Source organism: Eubalaena glacialis, chromosome 17, assembly GCF_028564815.1.
Source record: "Eubalaena glacialis isolate mEubGla1 chromosome 17, mEubGla1.1.hap2.+ XY, whole genome shotgun sequence".
In the NCBI taxonomy this organism is placed as follows: domain Eukaryota; kingdom Metazoa; phylum Chordata; class Mammalia; order Artiodactyla; family Balaenidae; genus Eubalaena; species Eubalaena glacialis.
Window position 1 is genome coordinate 72,985,707 of NC_083732.1, and position 24,873 is coordinate 73,010,579.

A 24,873-nucleotide genomic window follows, 5' to 3' on the forward strand; every position below is an offset into this window, starting at 1 on the left:
CGCAATGAAGAGTAGCCCCCGCTCGCTGCAACTAGAGAAAGCCCATGCACAGCAACAAAGACCCAACACAGCCCCCCCAAAATAAAAATAAATAAAATAAATTTATAAAAAAAGAATGAAATTCTGATATATGCTACCATATGAATGAACTTTGAAAACACTATGCTAAATGAAATAATTCAGACATAAAAGGACAAGGATTGTATGATTCCACTTATTTGAAATATCAAGAATAGGCAAATTCATAGAAACAGAAAGTAGATGAAAGGTTACCAGGGGTTGTAGGGAGGGGGCAATAGAGAGTTATTGCTTAACAGTTACAGAGTTCTGTTTGGGATGATGAAAAGTTTTGGAAATAGTGGATACTGTTGCCCAACACTGTATATATAATTAATGCCATTGAACTGTACACTTAAAAATGGATATAATGGCAAATTTTGTTATACTTTACCATAATTTTTTGAAAATTCAGTTAATAAAATGAAAAAAAAATCACTGAAAACTACTAATCACTGCTAACTTTTATTTTGTATTCAAGGACACAGTTAACCAGGAGAAGAGGGTTCTTTGCTCTGTCAAATAAATATATTTAAAAGCTAGCAAACATCAGAGCAGATTTAAGTGTCAAGTCTTAAGAGACTGGGGGAAAATTACTAATAGTTATTTACAGCTATACAAAGTTAACATATTGCAAGGGAAACATAATATAAATATATTCAAAGGTTTCATTTCCAATACTTGACATTTCAAATTTTGAAAACATTAAAATTATTGTCAAACAAAACTCAGACCACATTAGCAATGATTTAAAAAAGGGAGCAATTTAATCATTATAATACAGAGTGCTTTAAGAAGTTTTTAAACGTGTAAAAGAAAGAACAGTTTAGTGCATTAAATCGTTACTGTCTTTACATTGCTTCTCTTAAAAAAAGTTAACAGTAGTATGAAAAAGCCACCCACAAAGCCAGCTGTTTGAATGAAGAAATAAGCTAAATTGCAGCATTTTGGAATTACTAATAAAGCTATAGTTAAAAAATGAAAAGTTTATAAAAATGAAAGCAGCATGCATAGTCAAGGCTTTTTCATAACATTTTCATTAGATGACAAACATTTAGGTAAAAACAAGAGCTTAATATTTATTATTCATTAAATTAGATAAAATAAACTGGCCAAGCCCACTACATCTGGTCATTCAGAAAAACATTTTAAAATCCAAAGCTAATGAAACTGAACATTTCTTCTATGAAGAAAGCACATTTTGAAAAATGGTCCTATAGTCACAAAGGAAAGGGTCCTTCTCAACACGAATGAACAGCACCGGTCTTTACAAAGTTTGAGTTAGGAGGAACTTTCAGTCTCCTGAAATGGCAAGAGTTAACAGTGAACACTGCCATGTTCATAAGTGAAAAGCTAAGTTTTAACTCATTCTGATCAGTTCAGAATTTTATTCTTTATTCATTGAAGTTGTTACACAAAGAATTTCACCAAAAGATAATTCTTGAAAATTCTGATCTGACACCTGTACAAAATTTCTGATTTCTATACGATTGTAAGAAAACACTAAGTTAATATTTACTACATGGTTCTTTTTCACATTTTTGGTACAATATTTATTTCAGAGTTTCACCCTATCCAAATTCTTATGCCAGTTTCTTTCCCTTCTTCAGTACTGATTATGTTGGGTTTAAGAAAAAGCTAATTCAGTTTCTAATGAAAAAAAGTAACAGAGTATTACAAGTAGTAATAGTGGTATCCATGAATGTGTTCAATGAAAGATCCACTCATTAAGCGCCAATGATACCACAAAACCTTCTTGCTCCAACATATGTCCACAGCCTGTTTTTCACTTACGTTGAAATTACATAAACCCAGGCACAACTCCTTAATCTTAGTGCAGGGCCTGAGAAATGAGACACAGAAATAAATCAGATTTTTCTTTTTCCTGCTTCAAACAAGTTTTACTCTGTAAAATGTTTGGTCACTCAAAGCTATAATCTTAATCATATATCAAAGAATACAGGCAATAAGGCCCATCTTACGAGACATACAGTATTAAGCTGAACAGAATATGAGGACAAGCTCTAGTGGTCATTAAACCCCCTCAGAAAGTCTAAGAATCAGAATGTCTCCATCGTATCAGAATAAAAATGCACTGCATTGAAATGTGACTTCTTACAAGTTGTTTTAATTAGTGTCCTGTGTGCGCTGCAGGACTTCTGCCGTCTGCAGCAGTTTAACTTTGACACAACATTGAGTCCCACTGTTTTTGGGTATTGGATCCTATTTTTTGAGATTGTGTATGCCCCCAAACGTTTTCAGTGTCATCAAAGATTGGGCCCATTCACAGTAAACCAGACATCTGGAGTTGAAGAATTGATTCTCCTCCAACGTTTTAGGCAGCTATAAAAGAAAAACATAATAAAAAACTAAAATTTTAAAGATAACCATATTTTAACATTTACCACTTTTAGAAACAAAAACGATTAAAATACATCCTCTGTATTCGCTTATTAATCCTGAGATCACTTGCCACATGTATCTTGTGTAATGCAGATTTTGCAACTCCAGTGTATATGTTCTGCATATACCAGATTTGCTTATAGACATTTTTTACCTACATGTAATAATTTATAAAAAAATATTAGTAGGAAGTATATATTTCATTGTATTCATAATAGACTATGAAATCTAAAGACTTGTATTTTTTTCTATTTATATACGGGGCTAGCTTGTGCAAAAGACATATGTGTTTATGACTTTTTTGCAGTAACTATTTTGGAAAGGTTTTGGTTACTTTTTTTTGGTAAATTAAACCGTATCTAAATGAAGAAGTAACGGTTTAGAGGAAATTTACGGTGAATCCTTTTATAAGATGAAAAATTATTTTGTTAAACCAATGATAACTTGCTAATTAATGGGTTTTATAATTTTAGACTTTTGCACATTTTAAAATTAGAGCATGCCAATATAGGTACCACAAAAGTACATGTATAACATATACGATACAATTTTTTAAAAATCATGCATGGCTTTGTGTGAATTTTCTGACCATAGTGTCCATTAGCATATTGATATATAACTTACGAATTATCCACACAAACTTAAAGTAAGGTCAAACTAAGCTGTACAACAAAGTTCACATTATTTTTAGAATGAGATTACAACTTCCTCCAAAATCACTGCAGAGATTACTACTACAACAACGACAACAATTCACTGCAGCAACAAATTTGTTGATTCAATCTTGGCCGAGTGCACATTCTTGTGTTTAGCAACAACAACAAAAAAGCCTGTAAAAAATATTTTCTGCATCTGGGTCAGAAAAAAGCCTGTCCTGAAGATTTCTGACATAAGGAAATGGAGGGCTGCGTTTCAGGATAAAGCCGTACAAGGCTGTTTAACTTCTTGTGACTCACAAGGATACATTATGCTCTATAACCTGGAGTAAGATTCATTCTAAAATAGGTGCATTTTTAGTCTCATCTGTTTTTCTGCCTGAAAAAAAAAACCTGTTAATGAAAAGAATATCTGGAAAAAAAGAATATCTTGCTTACTGCCAAGCAATAAGAATAGTGCCTGGTACATATTAAGCTCTCTATAAATAACTGTTAAAACAAAATAAATAAAACCAGGGAGGAAGGCATGGGGGAATTAAAGAAATTCTGTGCAGAATAAGAGAGCGTAAAAGTAGCAGATGGGGCAGGGATGCAAAAAGCTATGGAAGTAAGTATAATAAATATGCTCACATGATGAGGGTCTAAGCCTCTTTTCCTCCCCTGCTGTTTGAGAACACTGCAGTGATTTCTGACAACAAGGTGCTTTTGGACTACTGATGGACAGATACAAACACTTCAATGACAACTGCACTGTTTTTAAAAAAAGTACAGTCTTATCCTAGAACACTCCAAAACAGAGAGTAGAAAAGAAGCAAACTATGCTACTGAATTCCAAAAGTATTAAGAATTCAAGTTCTAACTCCAAATCAGGTATCTGGATTTGCAACTACAGTGAAATTTTAATTAATCCAATCTATAAAAGAATTAAGAGTTAAGGAACATGCCAAACCTTTCAAATTTAAAGCATATATACTTGCACTTTTATGCCTACAGAGAGATATTTTTAACTTAATAATGTGTTTCTGCTGGTAGCAGGTTTGTTTTATATCAAATAAGGAAAAGACATTTTAGGCAATTGAGTTAATTTAATATAAAATCTGTTATTTACCACTGATCCCTAAAACAGAAATAATTTATATCACAGTTTTCAAAGACAGATGCCACCTAAGCAAACATGAATTTATATATCGCTTAAAACAGACCTTTGGCTTTTAATAGAAAAAAAATTGAATAATTTTAATACTTAAAGCATTTTAAACTCTAGTTAAAAATCTAATAGTTTGGGGGGCAATACAATGAATAAAGAAAGAGAGATAGCCATTTTCACCTAGTTTCCTAAAACTGAGCAATCTTCACCCCTGTGGTAAGTCTTTCCTTCGGTATACTTTTCCCCTTCTTTTTAGTTTTCGTTTTTGAATTCTTTCCTTAAACAGGCAAAAAATGAAGCTTTAGTGAAGGAGGGTTGCAAGAAATACATTTTAGTTATCTTTAGTATGTGTGAATCCCCAACCCGCCCACCAGTCTTCCTTCTTAGAGAATGGGTAACTTTCCCTTAAAACAAAGTAAAGAACATTTCACATAAAAAATAATTAAGGCAACATTAAACTCTACATAATAAACACAACCATCACAAGAATCAGACTACACATGATAATCGTATCTCTTGGCTATACTCATGGCACCTAGTCCTCTTATGAGGCATAAGAGAAACTATTTTAGAAAAAATCCGTCAAAAGTGACGATGACAAATACGAGGTGACTGTGCTAAATGTATGTGGTTGGTGAATGCACACGCAGCTTAACAACTTACATTTCAGTCATCTGATTTAGAAAGCTTCCGCTTCACATGTCGTGGGGGTTCCCAAGTGTCACTGTCATCTGTTTCTTCTTCATCCTCTTCCTGATCATCAATAACTTCATCTTCCTCCTCATTTTCCTCAAATAATTCTATACCTAACTCTGATCTTCTCTGTCTTTCAGCAAACCATTCTCTGACCTGCTCGTAGCCCATATGTGATTTGTTAACAAGTTCATCGAGGTCTTGCTCATTAAGAAATTTGTGCTTCAGGTAATAATCCTTAAGTATTGCAGTTCCAGTTTTAAATTTGATGAGGGACGGCCCCCTGTCCCAGTTGTTCATTCTCTTGCTTCCTCTGGGCCGCCCGCGAGGTCTTCCTCTTCCTCTTCCTTTGGGTCTCCCTCTCCCCCTTTTTCTAAGAGAAGACAGACCATTCATACTGCTTGAATTGGCGCTTTGATAGTAGTAGTACCATTTCAAGTTTCCATTTTTCCAAGCGTAACGGGTGTCCCCAAACCAACTAACTATGTCTGTTCTAGCAAGCCCGCTTTCTTCAGCCAATTTGTCATACTCTTCTGGCGACGGCCACTGTGTTCGGACAAATGCGCTTTTAAGCATGTGCAACTGCTCGGGTGTCTTTTTACATATTTTGCCCGTACTCCCCGACTTAGGTGCACTAGACTCATCTCCAGGAGAAGTTTCTCCAGTTTCTTCTTTGGAACTACCTGCATTGCTTTCCTCTATTTCTCCTTTCTCTTCCTTTAAAGCTTTTGATTTCTTCTTCTCTGTAAACCAAGCATCAATTTCCCTTCTGGTAAGTTTGGTTTGCGCTCTTAACCTATTTAATTCTTCTTCTGTAAGTACAGAGCTGTTGAGAAAACTTGCCTGTAGGGCACGAAGCTGCTCTGCCGTCTTCTCTTTAAACTTTTGGGGAGTAAAGTCTGGAAAAGGATTCCAGGATTGTTTCTGCTGTGAAGTAACAACAGTTGGGGATTCCGTGGTTTCATCACTGGAGTCTATGATAATAGTGGCGGAGGAATCATTGTTGAGATGTAAGCACTGATTACTCTTTGAATTTCTCTGGTTGTACCTTGTGTCACTAAACCATTTTTTAATCTCTCCTTTTGTCAGCCCTGTGATTTTCATAAGTCTGATAATTTCAGAATCATGGGGAAACTGATTCTTTAGGTAGCTAACTTTTAATTCTGCCAGTTGCTCTTTAGTCTTTTTTGCCCGTACGCCGAACGCATCAGGGTTCGCCACGGCGGTTTCATTTTTTACAAGCTGAGAGGATGGGGCTCCTGCTGCTGCTGGCTTGGTCTCTGCAGTAGGCTGAGCGGCCGGGAGCTGACTTTTCTGTGCGTTTGTTTGATTTGGAACCCCTGCCACTGTCAAGGCTATAGGTGCTGCTACTGGCAAGGTATTCGCGCCAGCCACTTGGGTAAGGACCAGACCTGGCTGGCCAACTATTTGGCATGTCTGTAAGATGGATGGTAAACCATTACTCCCTGTGGAAATGTGGGTGGGGATGACAGTTATGGTCTGAGGTACAGTGTGGACTGTTCCGTTGAATTGTTTTCTTCTCGCCTCCTCTACTTCCTCGGGAGTCCAGCTAACACCATGTTTTAGACGTTGGGCTGAAAACCATATCTTGATCTGTTCCTCTGTATATTTTGCTTGGGCAGAAAGAACAGTAATTTCTGACATTGTTGGATAAGGGAATTTGTTGTAGGTGTTAAGCAAAAGGGGGTTGTTATCCAATGCAGCATTGTAGGTAGGAATGCTATTAACAGGGATGAGGACTTTGGGAATCAGACTGGAATTCTGCTGAGCTGATACAGCAGTGATAACCTGTGCTAACCCAGGAAGAACTGCTGCTGGGGTCACAACTGTGCTGGCAGTATTTGGATGTATTCTGTTTACAATGGAAGTACTTGTATTCGATTCAGAAGCTGAAGAACTTGGATTTTCCACAGTTCCTTCACGGTCTGGTTTGATTTCATTCTCCTTCTCTTCCGGAACGTCCTCAACTGAATTATGATGAACTGTAATCCGTTTGTTCTCCACTTTATTTTTCATCATTTTCATGATAGGAGTTTTACTGATAGATATTCCCGAAGAAGAAACTTCTGTCGATTCAGCTTGCTCTGAATTCTCCTCTTTAACAAAACTACCATCAAAAGTCAGATCATTTATTGTTTGTTCAAAGATTGTCTGGTTATTTCGTTTCACCATAGTCAACTTGAAATTTTCTTCTCCTGGGTGATATTTCAGATTATGCTCGGAAAGTGCATCATACCTTTTGGTAAGAAAATTGCATTCGACACAAACATAGGATGAATTTAGCACTACATTGGGATGTTCTGAATCCACATGAAAAGTAAACATATTTAGATCTGGAGTTTGAAAAGTACAATATTTACATTCATAGCCACCTTCAACTTTTTTATTTTGCTGATTGTCAGAGTCCATGGATTCATGAACTTCTTCATCACTTGAGATACTCTCTGCTCTGGTGTTTTCTACAGGTGTAAGTACAGGAGGACCTTCATCCAAATCTGATATCAACTCGAGGTCTGGATCCTGTTCACTGGCTAGGACCATGCAGGGTGTTGTGGATTTTCGCCTGCTTGCCATTCTGATGTTACGGGGGAAATCTCAGTGGTGATTAAAAAGCATTGGGGCTTAAAACTGTTCAGTATTCTTCATTTGAAAACAATGGCTTTTGGTTCTTCAAGTCTGTCTTTGTGCTCAACAAGTCTCATTAGCAGCTTTTTCATGGTGCTATCAAGTAAAGAGCTTATGGTTGGCAAATAAAATACTGCTGAACTGCTGAAATTTTTGAAGCACAACTCCAATCACCTACATTAAGATAAATTAAAAAATGTTTTTAAATGAGTGATTATGATCTATTAAACAAATTACAGTTATATTTCACTTACATGAAGTTGTTGGAGAGCTCAGTTATAAAGATGTAGAATAAGACCAGACCAGGAAAAAAGTCCTCTAAGGATCAAAATAGATGTCTCCAAGCCAACTCACTCAAGGTCATGTACTGTACCTCATGGGTCAGCCCACGGGCTTGTTTATTTGGATTTTTCAGCTAGCCAGCTATATATTGGAAGGGAAGGGGGAAAAAGAGTCTGCTTCAGCAGGCATACTAATATCAATGTGAAATGATAATCTGTTAACAGGGGAGGAACTTTAAAACTATAAAAGCAGCCACAGATACTCAAGACTATGACCACTAAGTATATAAGAAATTCAATCCATCAGTTATGCCTGCTTCTTCCTCCTGGTCTGTCTTATCCCAAAAGCATGCCCAAGTATGGCAAAAGCAACAAAGGCAGAATATAAATGATCAAAGTTTCAGAAACATTATCTTAATCATTCTCCACAATGCTATCAAAATTGGTAAAACATATCTAATCGTATCAGTCTCCTGGCTTAAAGCTTATGATGGGTCCCCAGTGCTGAAAGAATGAAATTCAAACTCCTTAAGCCACATGTAGTTCCCTTCACATCCTGGCTGCAACCTCAATTTCCTACCATCTCCCTCCTGACTCCTATTTCCTTATGCTTTAGGCACAGAGCAAAAACGATTGCTATTCTAGGGACTCTCAGTGCAGGCCATTCCTTGTGCCAGGACACTTGTTTGTGCACTGGGTGTGATGACCTCTCTATAGATCTGCCTGAGAGATCACCTTCTCCCCTTAGCTCGGCCCAACCTCCTCCCCGGTTTATTTTCTAGTCTAGCACTTACCATATTGTACCAGAGGAATGTTACACTTCTGTCCCGAAACCTCCAGTTTCCTTATTCATTTTTGCCTTCTTTTTTAAAGCAATAGCTTTTTTGAGACATAGCAAAGCTCCTGAAACTCTGGATGGAGGCAATTTCCTTTATGTCTTCAATCTAAGCTCTCCCAGCTGAGCTATCTTGGCTGACTTCTCATACATTTCTATATCTCCTTTTGCATACAGAAGCCTGGAAGTAGAGACTCACTAAATGCTTATTAACCTGAACTAGGGAGTTCCCTGGTGGTCTAGTGGTTAGGATTCAGCGCTTTCACTGTTGTGGCCCGGGGTTCAATCCCTGGTTGGGGAACTAAGATCCCCTCCGCAACACACACACAAAACTACTTCCAACCTGAACTAGAATGAATAGAAAAAGAGTCCTGTCAAATTCAAAATGCCCTAAGGGCATCATCATGGAAAATGTAGCTGAAATTCACAAGAATGACTTTGAATCATCAAGAAAAAGTGAATTATGTTCATACAAATACATTTTAATACTTTTGTACCCAAAATAGTTAAAATACAATTTTGATGCTAAATCAAAGTTGGTGTGCTTCTAAATTCTAAACCAAATGAAAATGAATACAATAAGTGGTATCACTTATTTTGTACCACAAATTGGAACTACTTTCATTTACTAGCATAATCCTTGTCCTAGCTGAATGAGGAGAAAAAGTTTATTTCAAAGATTATAGCAAAACTAGGTCTCCATGACTCAGTAAAGGGAGAAACATTTTTAGGAAACAGAGCTGTCCAAAGAGAGAATGTCCTGCCTTTGAAGGTGGTAAGATCATCCTCACTGGGATTATTCAAATATATACTACATATCCATTTGATGGATCCAAGCAACAGATGGAAAGTTGGACCAAAAGTTGGACTAAATGTCCTGATTTCCCATATTACAAAATAAAGAGCATCAGCTTAGTAATAATAATGGTATCAACAGTCCAAACCCCACTCTCAAAAGTGTCAGTGTTTTTTTTTTTCTATAAAAAAATCTTTGATTTCTAAGGGAAAATAAAGAAATCACTGAAATTTAAAACGATTTCTTAACTAAATGTTATAAACTAAGATAATAGCATCTCTCCTACTCAATTCAATAGGGAACACCACTGTTTTGATCATTTTTTCCTCATTAGAAACAGGGAATTCCTCAAATAAGACTTTAAGCAGAAGAGTAACAAATGAGCAGCACCCACATTTTTGACAGTGAAGGAGAATTGCTGAAAGGCAGGGGAGTAAGCTATTTTGTGACTGTTATTCTCATAGAATCTTAGATTATATTTAGTTAGGGTATATTAACAGCCAGAAGTCAAAGATAGAGGGGTTTTTCTTGAAACTACATTTCCTGAAAGTGGTGGTTTTCAAACTTTTTGTTGTAAGCAGGAGAGCCCCTTCTTCAAACAAAATTCTATGAGACGCCCAAGTGCAAAACTGATTAAAGAATATAGCCACTGGTCGGAGAAGTATAGAAGCTAAACTACTTCCTGACCCCATCCCACGGACCCCACAATCCCTACTCCCACCTCTGATGGGTTCTGAGATGTGTCTGAAGACTTTGCCTTAAAAATGTAAATACTTTCATCAAAAATCCTCAGCTTGCCAGTGCTAAGTGAAATGTGAAAGCTAAAGTGAATTTAATGTGTCCTTTCAGGTTGTTTCACTCTAAAAGGCAGGCCTGGAGCGCCCAGGAGTAGAACAGAGTAACCCATACTAATAAAAAGATACAGAAGAGAAACTTGAGGAGCTAAAATCCCTTTATTATTCTGGTTCTCTAGCTCTTGGGTTAAACTTCTTACTTTTTATCCTATCTAGTATAAAAATAGGAATATGCTATGAAATTATTACTTTTATTTCTTTTCCTTATAGTTCACTAGCTCAGGATGGTCAGTTTGTAAGAACTGAAACAGATATAAAATTTTAAAAGCTTAAATATTTTTTGCTAAAGTCATGAAAATTACAAAATATTCATATATTATTATCTAATGATATATACACACAATTGTGCTTTTTCCTTTGAAAGTACTGGTCTTTGAAAGGAATTCAAAAATTTTAAATTATAAATTAAATTTATTTAAATTAAATATTTTAAATTAAATGTATAATTTTAAAATTATAATTAAATTTAAATAAGCTACTTAAAAGAAAGGCTTAAAAAAAATCTTCAGTAATGCAAAAGACTAAAAATCTCATTATTTTGAGTATCCTAGGTTGCCTCAACCTGGATTACTTCTATACTCAACTACATAGACCTGAGAAATACTCTTTCCTCTTCACTTATAAAACTGTTTGCTCACATTTTGCTAACAAACCAGAGTCAGTATATTATTTAACATATTTCCAAAGGGAGACTAAAAGTTCCCAAAAGAGCCTCAAGATTTGGTCCAATGGCTCAATTCTGTTATTATGTATATAACCTAAAAATAAATCAAAGCACAAACAAGGGCATCCTCGGGCTTCCCTGGTGGCGCAGTGGTTAGGAGTCCGCCTGCCAATGCAGGGGACACGGGTTCGAGCCCTGGTCCGGGAAGATCCCACATGCCGCGGAGCAACTGGGTCCGTGAGCCACAACTGCTGAGCCTGCGCGTCTGGAGCCTGTGCTCCGCCACGGGAGAGGCCGCGATAGTGAGAGGCCCGCACACCGCAATGAAGAGTGGCCCCCGCTCGCCGCCACCGGAGAAAGCCCTCGCGCAGAAGCGAGGACCCAACGCAGCCATAAATAAATAAATTAATTAATTAAAAAAAAAAAAACATAAAACAAGGGCATCCTCGTGGTCCTTATTATAAAGTCATGATTTGGGGGGAAAGCAGGGACCTCAGTACAATCGTCCCATTTTTTATGGAAGAAGAAACCCAGGCCCAGGGGGATAAGTTCACAGAGGCTTTGTGATATAGGGTAAAACCACAGGTTTTAGAGTCTCCTCTGTCACTTAGTAGTTAGGTGACTAGAAAAGTTACCCAATATCAACCTCATATCAACCTCAGTTTTCTCACCTATAAAACCAAAATTCTTCAGTTCAACAAATCCACTGAACAACTATTTGTTGAAGGTCAACCACGTGCCAGGCACTGTGTTGGGCACTTGGATTACAGCAGTGACCAGGACAGATCGTCTCTGGTCTGCCAGGTTCTAGCAGTTGAGCAAGGAAAACAGGCAGTAAACAATTACTTAGACTAACTATGATCAATGCAATGAGAGAGGAAGTATCGGGAACTATATAAGCACATTACAGGAGGCTTCTAGAAAAGAAGCAGAAAAGGCTGCCCTGGAGAAAATAAGAATGCTGGTATCCTACCTCAGAGGCTGATCAAATAAAAATGCTTCACACACTCTGATATACATTAGGTGCCTAATTAATGCTTTTTCCCCCAGTCCCTGAAAAATTCTTTTGGGAATGAATAAATACCATTTATTTACTATTATTCTCTTTCTTTCTATCTCTCAAGCAACATAATCAGCTGACAAGGCACACAAGTTGAACGAAAAAGCAAAAAGGGTTAAAAATACAGAATAAGAATTTCCATGGTGTGGTTTCAATTCATCTCCTTTCGTCATTACAGTGCAGTGGGGCTGAGACAGGAAAACTGCCATATAGAAATTGCTATTAGCTGACAGGCATCTCATCCTCCCTCTGAAAGTCAACTCAAAAAAGCTTAAAATCAATTTGCGAAGCTTGCACTATTTACCTATAAAAGAGGGTTAGAGTTCAGTTGAGGAGCTAGGTGGCTTTGCAATTAAAACATAATTAAAGTGAAGTCTGCCAATAAAAGAAAAAATTATGCTCTAAATGCATCCAGCACTGTAAATATAATTATGTTTGAATGCTATTTTCAGTTAATCTTTCAGTAGAGAAATACGTTTAAAAAAAAAATGATCAAATCCATTACACTGCCATTAAAAATGATATTTAAAAAAGTAATTAAGGAATATGGTAAAGTATCCATTTACTGTTAAATTTTTAAAAATCAGAACAAAATTTGTATATTGATTATAAAATAACTATGGGAAAATATGTATGCATGTGGACAAAGACTAGATGAGAACATAAAAAATGAAATTTTCACATGAGATTATGGGTGAAATTTTTTTATGTGTGGTATTTACAAGTTTTCTTTAATATTGTTATGACATTGCTTTACTGTAAATACAACAAACAATAGTTTCACGGCCTTAAAACTGCAAATAGACTAAAATATTTCTATGGTCATTTGTCTCAAGCTGGAAACAAAGTTTACTTTCTATTTTTAAAGCAAAAACATGTGCTACATAAAGGTTTTTTCAGGAAGAAGAAGAATCTGAGTATGTACAGCATTCAGGGGTATTCCAGACATCTTTGGGGGCTGCTGTCCCACAGTAGAGAAGTCAGACTGGTTCTAAGAGCCCGCAAGACCACACATAATCTCCAGGGTGTAGATCTAGGCCAAGCCAATTTCCATGGTTCTATCTGCGCGCTGGTTCTTCTCCTGAGGGTAGGATGCTCCTTAATCAATTCATGATTCTTAACTCATGAAAATAATTACATGAAATTTTCTCTGCAGAAAAGCATTTAGTGAAAGCAAAATTTATTTCATCACAGAATAAAAATCTGGAGCAGTTCTAAAAGTAGTTCTTCTTACATGGTCAGAGAGAATGTCTGTTTAGCTCGCCACTATTCCCAGGGCCAAACACAGTGCCTATGAAGGCCCCAATAATATTTGCTGGGGAAAAAAAAGCTTTAAAATATATGTGTATTGTGTATTATAACATACATTCTACTTCATTAAGCACTCATTTATAGAGGAGCTATAAAGAACAACTGTGCTCGCTTTACAGTACTTTCACTGGTAAAATCCTTACTAATAAAATTACCTTAGTCACTAGAATATGAAAACATGCTCAAATATAAAACACTCTATTTATTAAAATATAGCAATGGATATTCAACAAATATTTACCAATATCTATAATTCTACCATAACAAATCAGTTTTATGTGTGAATAGTGTATATCTAAATTTGTAGACTATATAAAAATGAAACAAGGATGATAAATTCATTCAAAGAATTAGTCCTGCAGTAGAATTCGGAAGAAAAGGCACAGTTCTTATAAAGATAGCAAGTGCAAATCTGAACTTAGAATCATTATTTCTCTATAAGAGAAAACTATATTTTAATGATATTCTATATTTTTAAAGAGATTTAAAAACAGGTTCTCAATATAATACACTATAAAAAGTTAGTGGATTGTTTCAAATTCTATGCTTAGCGCTAAAAAAAAAGTCTAAAAAATTTTATAAGTAGGGCCATAGCTACACTGAATTTCCAAGCCTCTATTTTTCTGGCTGTCTTGTACTTTAAATTAAATGATTAACAGTTTATTGGCCTAGTTAGCCACAAAGGCATGTTATTTTGGTAAGATTTTATGCGAATAAAAACAAACTTTGTTTTTAGGCCAATTCTGGGTCAAATAAGAACATTTAGAAGATAACTATAATTTTTAAGTACTGTGGTAGTTTTGACCTAGTACCAACTAAGTAAAATTGTTCTTAGGACAACTAAAATATACAAACTAAGAATCCTTTGAAATGTGTATTTATACATAAACTGAGAACTCTTAGGACTCTGTATTCTATTTAGTTTCACTTCTCCCTCTCTGAGTCAGAGTTCTGTTTAGCCAGCTGAAAATACTTATTTTTACATGTTTGTATTCAAACTAAAAGTCACAAATCCACCAAAATCACAGAATGCCTGAAATAATAGTAGGAACAAAGAATAATGGACTCAAATTAAAACAAAGGCTATCTACCATGTTCTTTTAAAAAAAGGTGTCCAAGAGGATATTTTTTTTAATTACAAAATTTTTTTTGGTCTTTACACACTTGAGGCATTTTTCAAAGCTAAAATATAAAAATATTTAGAAACAAGAGTCAAGTTCTCAAAAAACAAAATGAGCGATTTGTCAACCCAAATTTGTACCCACAACAAATGTTTGTAAAAATTACTGAAACCTAGAATTATTACCTAAGAGATAAATCTCAAGAAAATTGCCAAAATGGTCTCAAGATAATAAAAACTCAAGTATCAAGGTGAATACAGACGGGAGTGAATATGATCCAAGTAGTAGCATCTAAGAAACTGTGGCCCAAGATTATCTAATTTCAGAAGATCCCTTTGCTAATGCTAATTAAGGCTTAAAGGTTTAGAAACTCTATCCTACCTGTTTTTTTTCTACCCAAGAAAGCCAACTTTAACGCTGCTAAAGATTAAAAGAAGAATCTAAGCTGGACAGATTTCTCCTGGTAAGCTCTGACTCCAGATTTGAGGAGTGAAATGTCTTTTTGAATGGTCTCCAGGACACTAACATCCTGGTGTTCTACCTTCTGCTGGCATGTAGGTCGGTATGTAACATATAATGAGAGTGATACACAAACTATCCCTATAATGAAATCTCCTGTCTTTATTATTCAAGTTTGTAAATAGGATCCAAAAGTAATTTTCGGCTGAAAATAATTTTCCCCTACTTTTCTCAAGGAAGTGTATTAAATCTTTCACAGACAATCTACACAAGAATGCTATTCTTGATTCTAAGTGAGATTATCATTGAAAGGCTGAAAAGCCATTCATCTGTCCATTATCTTCCCCATTTATAAAATAAAGTAACTGTTACCTATTTCACTCAGGATATAATCATTCAATTTTTAAAAATACTTTGAAGGGGGCTTCCCTGGTGGCGCAGTGGTTAAGAATCCGCCTGCCAATGCAGGGGACACGGGTTCGAGCCCTGGTCCAGGAAGATCCCACATGCCGCGGAGCAACTAAGCCCATGCGCCACAACTACTGAGCCTGCGCTCTAGAGCCCGCAAGCCACAACTACTGAGCCTGCGTGCTACAACTACTGAAGCCCGCTCGCCTAGAGCCTGTGCTCTGCAACAAGAGAAGCCACCGCAATGAGAAGCCCGCGCAGAGCAACAAAGAGTAGCCCCCGCTCGCCGCAACTAGAGAAAGCCCGCGCACAGCAACGAAGACCCAATGCAGCCAAAAATAAATAAATAAAATTAATTAATTAATTAATTAAAAAAATACTTTGAAGGATAATAGTAATTAGTATTGGTAATGTCAACTTGTAAGAACACAAAAAATGTAAGTGAACCACCATATTAATGGTTATGGAATCTTTCCTAGTACTTTCTGGAATCATATACAATAACAATTGGACTAAATAAATATTTCCAACAGTATAGTATGTAATCTAATGCTTCTTATAAAAGCCAACTCGTATCAGGTAGATAAAATATAAAAGTAATTATGTACAAATATATTCAAATATTTAAATAGTGGTATGCTTAACCTAAATCAAAGTATTTAATTATTAATATCTTAAATTTTATAATTGTAATTAACTATTATTAGAGAACTGTATGCTGAAAACATATTTTCAGGAGTTGTTCTTGTAAGTCTTGAAGCATTTTTCTGGATATAGGCAAAAGAATAGTAAACTTTCTAGATCAATTTCCCCACAGAAAAGGTCTCTACCCTCATGACCTTCATTTGTCTGGTTCACCACTATTACCACAGCACCTGGTACAGTGCCTGATACACAGTGGATGTCAGCAAATGTACTGAATAGATTGAAAAATCAATTCTAAATATACCACATAGATTTATTATGAAGTGTGATGCTGTTTCCTTTGAAATTAAAGCAGACAATACTTCTATATTTTTCAAGTTTGAAAGTACATTTCTTAAAAAAGAGTTAAGAATATATCTGCTGCTTTTTTAAGAAAAGCTTTTAAAACTTTAGCCAAATATAGTATCACTATATTAAGTGAGCACATTCAGTATCTGAGTTTTTACCATACCAAAACGATGAAACACATACTTGCCATAGCTTCCTCCGCATTCTGTTCTTTGACACAGAAGGGTGTCCCTTCAAATTAGGAGATGTTTAGCTCAGGCCATCATTACCAACAGGTCCAAAGTACCTATCTGCCATCTCCTACAAGAAAAGTAATATCGCTTTATTATTCTAGATACGATTCAGTCTTATTCGGAAACTTTAAGCTTATGCCTTGGCTTTTTAAAAATAAATGTAATTTTTAAAAAATTTCATTTCCTCACAGAACTTTTAAAAGAATCATCGAAATGCCAAACTCAATCTTAGTAAGAAATTCAAAACTGAAAACTACACTTCAAAATATCTTTATATTTTATAAAACAACCAAGTCACTATTGTACTATTTTCAATAAAAGTTTTCAAAAGGTGAATATATGCAGTCTATAATATGAAAGCTGAGATGAAGAAACTGGGAATTGTAAAAAATTAGTACACAAAAGTTACGATAGACAACTTAGTTAAACTAAGAGTTGGGAGGAGGTGTGTGTTTGTATGTTTACATATAAGCCTAGTGATATTTGTACCCTAATTTACTATGTATTAATTGGAATGAAGTGGATCATTAATGCTCGGGACATGCCAATACTACTTAAATAAACTAGTGGTATTCTACCCCTAAACATATGGTATATCTAATAGAATGACTGGCGGTTATTTCATTTTTGTAAGAAAGCTACTACTAAATGGTTTTTCAATCAGTGCATTGTGAAGCATTAGATGGTACAAAATCAAGCAAACTGAAAATTCTCTGAAAACTCAGATTTGTGTCTAAAAATGTTGTGGTATATTATTCACAGTTGTTAAACCAGTCAGGAAAATTAAGTAAAAACTATAATTGTTTGTCTTATTAAATAAAAGTAAATAATGCTTTTGAAGGGTTGAAGCATTTTTGTTATTGTTCTTTAAGCACTGAAACTCTGAAAACCATAGTGAATGAATATTAAGGAAGATGATTTCCCTCAGTACCTCATCCTTTGATTCCTGCTATTATTACATACAACTTTATGAAGAAGTTTGTTAAAACTTGGCTGGGAACTTCCCTGGTGGCGCAATGGTTAAGAATCTGCCTGCCAATGCAGGGGACACGGGCTCGATCCCTGGTCAGGCAGGATCCCACATGCCGCGGAGCAACTAAGCCCGTGAGCCACAACTACTGAGCCTGCGCTCTAGAGCCCGCGAGCCACAACTACTGAGCCCACGTGCTGCAACTACCGAAGCCCGCGCGCCTAAAGCCTGTGCTCCGCAACAAGAGAAGCCACCGCAATGAGAAGCCCGCGCACCGCAACAAAGAGTAGCCCCGGCCCGCCACAACTAGAGAAAGGCCGCGCACAGCAACGAAGACCCAACACAGCCAAAAGTTAAAAAAAAAAAACTTGGCTGGGCTTGGACTATACTTGGGAGTGGGGGTTTGGTGAAAAAAGAGCACTCTCACTGTATTACTATGATAAGATTATTTATATCAGAAGTTTGTGAGTTCTATGAAACACCCCTTAAAACGTGTCATATATTAGTGATTCATCTTGAAGCTTAGGTCAGAGAAACTATGTGCATGTTGGGGTAGGTGTTGGGGTGCATGTTGATTAATGTCTACCTGCTAAAGCCAGCCTATTCTAGCATTGCTTATGAAGAGCCCACTTAAATCAAGAAATCATGTAAATATACCAGTTCTTTAGTAAAATACTTGTAGGGTAAGTTAAAGCTTAGGCTGAATAATTACACTATTTTCAAGAAAAGCAAAAGAGCATTTTCTTGGTAGACCCAGTGGAGCATCCTGTTCTGTCTGCAGCCTGGGATTCTACAATTTCATTTCCTGGTACCTCCTTGTTCGGACACTCCTTAGCCATCCATCTACAAGATGTGGACTAGAAGAGAGGATAGGAAACAGCTGCCAAAGCAGGGAGGTTATTTTCCAAAATGAATTATTAATATTATAGGAAATTGGTAACCTATTTGAATCCATTCTTAAATCACACAGTAATTGCAAGATGTTTTACTGAACCAGAGTCTCTGAGAAGAGCTACCAAGACATGCAAAGGCACAAGGCAACTAGAGGAGCAACGAATGAGTTCCTCAGTATTTCTGGATGAAAAGCATACTTGCCTGGTGTTAGTTCAGTTCCTGATACTGGGAGTACTTTAGGACACCTCTCAAATTCAAAGTATCTTTTAAAAATTTAGGAACAGAGTGAACTTCGAAAATTAAATAAGTCATCTCAACCACATACATTATGTAATAAAACAGATCAGTTATTTTGGCAGTAGAGGACGGACTGGAAATAAGGATGAAGAATTTGGGCTTTGGAACCAGAGTGCATGGGTTCAAGTCCCAGCTCTGTCACTTACTAGCTGTGTGGTCCCGGATAAGCCACTTAGCCTGACTGTGCCATAGCCCCGTCATCTGTAAAATGGGGCCAATGATAGTACCTATTTAATAGGGTTGCTGTAAGTATTGAAAGAAATAACACATGTAAAGTGCTTGGACTATTTCCTGGCCCATAGTAAGTCCGCAATTAGATTTTTCTGACTCTTATTTAAGGTATTAACTAAGTTATACAACAAAGAAAGTCTTTGTTTAAATTTTGCTAAATGTTGAGAACTAGCATAATGTTCTGGGTCAGTTATACTTCAAAAAACAAACAAACTCATAGAAAAAGAGATCAGATTTGTGGTTACTGAGGCAGGGTACGGGACTGGGGGGAGGGGGGATTGGATGAAGGTAGTCAAAAGGTACAAACTTGCAGTTATAAGATTAACAAGTACTAAGGATGTACTGTACAGCATGATAAATATAATTAACACCGTTCTGCGTTATATACGAAAGTTGTCAAAAGACTAAATCCTAGGAGTTCTTATCACACACACACACAATTTGCTAAATGTTGAAACATTATAAAATATTTTAAAAGTCTGCAAAACAATCCATTTTAATTCCATTTCATACCTCTGAGCATATTAAGCAGTGCTAGAATAGGCTGGCTTTAGCAGGTAGACATTAATCAATCATAATTTATACCCCCCACCGCAACATGCACATAGTTCCTCTGACCTTAGCTTCAAGATGAATCACTAATATGTGACACGTTTTAAGGGGTGTTTCATAGAACTCGCAAACTTCTGATATAAATCTTATAGTAATACAGTGAGAGTGTTCTTTTTTTCCCAACCCCCACTCCCAAGTACAGTCCAAGCCCAGCCAAGTTTTTATTATTATTATTTTATTTATTTATTTATTTATTTTGGCTGTGTTGGGTCTTAGTTGCTGCGCGTGGGCTTTTCTCCGGTTGTGGAGAGCGGGGGCTCCTCTTCGTTGCGGTGCGCGGGCTTCTCACTGCGGTGGCTTCTCTTGTTGCGAAGCACGGGCTCTAGGCGCGCAGGCTTCAGTAGTTGTGGCACGTGGGCTTAGTTGCTCCGCGGCATGTGGGATCTTCCCAGACCAGGGCTCGAACCCGTGTCCCCTGAATTGGCAGGCGGATTCTTAACCACTGCGCCACCAGAGAAGCACCCAGACAAGTTTTAACAAACTTCTTTTTCACAATATCGTAAGGTAAAAGGGAATAAACTTAGTAAAGAAGAAAAACATAATCATGAGTGAAGTGCTTAGAAATATCAGAATAGTCCTATGTCCTTTCATTCCTCACAAGAATCAAAAAAAGAAAAAGACCTTTAGGAAGGGGGAAAAGGGAGTCAGAAGTCCTAAGGGAAATATTAAATCACTAAAATTTAATGACAAAGTTATTTTATTTTAAATGATAAATATGTATATGATATGTCTATCACTTTAATGGTTTAATTTTTTAGATAAGCTTTGATAATATGATTTTTTAAAAATCTAAATTTAAAACTGAAAACAAAAATCCTGTATAAAAAGTGGTTTACTCAGTTTTTACTCCCTTGAATAAACGTCACTCTTAAACTGCTCATATATACTTCTTTTCCAAAGTATATCATCATATTTGTTTAAACCAAAGGTACATAGGACCATCGTTATACCTTTCAAATACATTATGGGATACTGATTATATAAACTGAAAAGATTAAGTACCCTTTAAGACCAAAACCTGGCAACCTACATAAAAATTTACATAAATATTTACTTTGAAAATTAACTGTATAGGGCTTTACTGGTGGCGCAGTGGTTAAGAATCCGCCTGCCAATGCAGGGGACATGGTTTCGAGCCCTGGTCCAGGAAGATCCCACATGCCGCAGAGCAACTAAGCCCGTGTGCCACAACTACTGAGCCTGCACTCTAGAGCCCACGAGCCACAACTACTCAAGCCCGCGTGCCTAGAGCCCGTGCTCCGCAACAAGAGAAGCCACCGCAATGAGAAGCCCTCGGCAACTAGAGAAAGACCGCGCACAGCCATAGAAGACCAAACGCAGCCAAAAAATAAATAAATAAATAAATAAAATCTATATAAAAAAAAATTAACTGTATAAAATACAGATCTCCAAAATGTAAATGCAAATGTATATCCTGATTAGTAATTTAATCAGCAGCTCAGTCATGCGAATCTGGTTACTCACGGACTACAACTATTAATGTATCAGAGCAACAGGATACAATAATATAAGGGAAACACTGGCTATTACTCAAAGGCTAGTACCATAGTTTTTTTTCCCTTCATATAAATGTAATTTAAATTACTTTTGAAATTACATAGGATGATTTAAGAGGATTTTAAGTTAGAAAAAATTTAGACATAAAAGTGAATGTGCTATACTGGCTATTACCACAAACAGTGCAATAGATATTTCTGGACACCTCCCTGAATTGACTGAATATGATATTAGATTAAAAACTAGCTTAGGCACTGAAATTTCAACACTGTTAATATTCAAATAAGTAGAGTCTTTTGAGCCCAAATCCACAATGCTGCAACGTACATAAAAAGGTTATTTCCTCAGCTACACTTGTAATCATTTTAGTAATTTTAAGAGTACTTCCATTTAAGTAAGTCCCAAATATCACATTTTTGTGCCTATTTAACATTACACGAAGGAAAATGTATAGTATATCATAACATCACCTTTCAGTCTCAATGTGAAATATAATAACAAAAGGGAAAAAAATCTCCAAAATGAGCCACCTCACCTATGCTATCAAGTTCATTAATAAAATAATTGTAAAACTTTTTTTCACATTTATTGAAAAGAAGAACTTATAACACAAGTATCATTAAAGGTGAAATAATTGCTGCATCATTCATGAACTGTCCTCCAATCCAGTGAAATAATCATCTCACTATAAGGGAGAGACATCTACTAATAAGCGCTCACCAGCACAGGCACATTTATGTTTTCAGCCTTAGCATATTTTCAAACCATCTGGCAGCAATGCCTTTCTGGTTCACCCAGCCTAATCTGGTCATAATTGAACATAAAACTCGACTTACGTGCACTTTGGGGAAACCAAAGAACAGCACACATGAATAACAATGTTCCAAACATGTAGCTCTAAACTAGTTTATACTTGAAATGTGTTTTTTAAAACATTTCTATTGAAGACGTTAAAGCTCCTTTAAAAAATACTAGAATGGTTCAAGAAATCTGTATGAATCAGAGCTGTCATCAGTTACCCAAGTCTTACTTTAATTCTTTTTTTTTCTCATTTTAATCCTGATCACTAAATAAAGCATTTGAAGAGATTCTTCTACAAAAAGAGTCCTTGATAAATGAAATGCTATCAATTCTATATTGAAAGGACCCAAGGTTTGACAACTTATTTTGCACAAAATTAGTCTGCTTAGCCCTAAAATGCTTAGAGTAAGAAGGGAAAAACTAAGAGGAAAAAATATTCATGAGAGCCCTTTTTCTTTTATATCCTGTTACAGCATTATTGTTTTTGGCAGCACTCACATTTCTTTTGCTTAAAATCAAGAGTCAGAATTGCTACTTAAGAAATTTTTTAAAAAAATCTATGGGATATGCTAGGGTCAGTATCTCTGTTAACACCAAATCCTGTTCATCCTCACCACGGGCATAAAAACAAACGACTTTTTCAGGATAATTTTTCAGAAGCAAGGATAATTCACGTAGCACCATATAACACAAGTTAAAGCTTTCAGACAAAGACTGAGAAACAATGACCAATACCGACAAATCTTAAGGTGCACTCACGTAGGTTATGCACAAACATATACTCCAACCCAACAAATACTCACTATTCCTGGGATAAAGCTGCTTCTTCCTCCCTAACTGGGAACTACTCTATTTCCCAATCCTGTGATTTTCCCTTTTTTGCTATCCTCTCACTCTCCAAGAGAACTGCTTCTTCCCTTCAACTTACATGCAATCCCAACCTAAACACATTACAAATTCTCTATCAGTTAGTTTTCCTGACATTTTTTTCTCCCCACAAAGATTAGCCTCTTCTCATGTTTTTCTTCAGAGCTGGGGTGAGATGACAGAAAAGCCCTGTGGAATTCCCGCTCTGCCCAATCTCTTCCCCATATGCCTCCTCTATCCATCCCCTCTCCCGCTTCCTAATTCTCCTACCCGAGTCTCTCACTGAAACCCGCCAGAGAGCTTGATCCTGCACTAACATAAGCTAAGGATATCCAAAGGAACCTTTTTCTTCTCTTTATTTTTTTCTTTCTTTCTTGTATTTTTTTTTTTAATTTATCTTTTTTTTTTTCCTTCTTCTTCTCCGGGGTTTTGCTTTTCCCTTACTGTTACCCACAGAGAGGTGGGGAGGGACGTATTGAAACAAAGAATTTCAAGTCCCGTTTCCTAGAACTTTGGTGTAAATACACAGGGAAAGAGCATCCGCCAGGGCTCTTCTTTACTGCCATTAGACCCCCTTCCTCTCACAGCTCCTTCCTAGCCCTTCATTCCCTGCAAAGACCGGGAGGTTGTTCCCTTCAGGCCCTAAGGCTTGGAGCGGTCCATGGTCAGCCTCCCTCTCTCCCTCCTGAAAGGGACGGATAACACTTCCATTCTCTCTAATCAACTTCTCCCTAAGTCCCAGGGCTCCCTCAAAAGCTAATATAGTTCTTAAGGACTCAGCTCTGAGTCTTGCCCCGAAATGGGTGCCCAGCCTTCCCCGAAGTGAGGTACAGCCCTTCCCCGAAGGATCTCTCCGGGCTCCAACCCCAATACTAGTGCGCTCAGCTCCAGCAAGAAAATCTCTCCTGACTCTCAGGGAGACTAAGTCCCCACGAGGCCACACGCCCCCGCAGGGCAGGGCTCCCGACCTCCCCTAGGACCCTCAACATTGCTGGGGTGTTCCATCCCTGCGGCGCCTGCCCCCCCTTCTAGGGAGACCCAGTCCTCACTTCCTTCAACAATCCCAAGTTGCTCAGCCCTCTCGTAGGCAGGCGGGCTGAAATTTCCCCTTACAGAGCCCACCCCCGCTACTTCCGCGGCCGCAGAGACCCCGAGAGCGCAAAGGAGGCTCAGGGTCTGTCCCCTGGCGGCGATCCCGGCCCAGGCAGGCCGGGTCCCTGCCCCTCGGACGCCCCGCGCCCGTCCGCCCGGCCACCCGCCGCGCCGAGCGCGCTTAGCTCCCCGGGGTCTCTGCCCCGGGGCCGCCCTCCCCCGTCCGGCCCGCCGCGCCGGCCGCGGACTCTGCGCCGCCGGTTCCCACCCGTAGCCCCGGACGCCCTGGGCCGCTGGTCGCGGAGCCCGCTCGCGCAGCTACCTGCAGGGGCCGCCGCGCCTCTCAGAGCCCCGCCGCCGCCATCTTGCATTTCAAACCGGCTACACTCTTCAGGGAGTCAACTCTGACCTGTGAACCCTACACCCGGAACCGCTCGGCGGGCCGGCTCACGGCTTCGGAAGCTCTGCGAACTCCGCGGAGTGTAGGGAGTCGGGGGTGGGGGTGCGAGGCGAGGCGCGCGCCCCAGCAGCCGACCGGGGGCGGGAGCGGGGGGAGGGGAAGAGCCGGCCCAGGCGGCGCCCTCCGCGCGCCCCCACCCCGCTCCGCGCCTGGCTCTCCACTCCCGGACCCTCCTGCTCCCCTGGGGTTCGACCCGGTCCTCTGCGGGCCTCTGCCTCACGGCGGGAGGTAGGGAACCGTCCCGCCCCTCTGTCAACAGAAGCCCCGCCCCAGTCTACGGAAGCTCCGCCCTCTGTCAACAGAAGCCCCGCCTTCTCCAGGTCGCGAAGTGGCCGCGCCCCTTGCCGGCGATAGCTCCGCCCGCTACTGGCAGAAGCCTGGTCTTCACTCAGGTCAATCCAGAAGGCACCCGGCCCTCTGTTAGTTGTGGCCCTGCCCTCTGGGCGCTCCGCCTTTCTAGTGTCACCGCCAGATCGTGAGAAACGCCCCTTGTCATCATAAGCCCCATTTGGCG

General features: G+C 38.2%; 1 protein-coding gene across 2 annotated transcripts; it reads right to left on the minus strand.

The window, feature by feature from the left end:
• Positions 1 to 802: 802 nt before the first annotated feature.
• Positions 803 to 24,596, minus strand: ZHX1 (zinc fingers and homeoboxes 1). Of its 2 annotated transcripts, XR_009697634.1 has the most exons (5): positions 24,222 to 24,596; positions 16,568 to 16,684; positions 4,927 to 7,776; positions 4,444 to 4,540; positions 803 to 2,400 (listed from the first exon to the last, which is right to left on the minus strand). XR_009697634.1 is itself a non-coding variant. In XM_061171564.1 (4 exons), exon 3 carries the CDS (start codon positions 7,549 to 7,551, stop codon positions 4,930 to 4,932), a length of 2,622 nt encoding a protein of 873 aa, XP_061027547.1. In that variant the 5' UTR covers positions 7,552 to 7,776; positions 16,568 to 16,684; positions 24,222 to 24,596; the 3' UTR covers positions 803 to 2,400; positions 4,927 to 4,929. The 2 variants fall into 2 exon arrangements, 1 of the variants encoding a protein (XP_061027547.1); XM_061171564.1 differs by lacking the exon at positions 4,444 to 4,540.
• Positions 24,597 to 24,873: the final 277 nt, after the last annotated feature.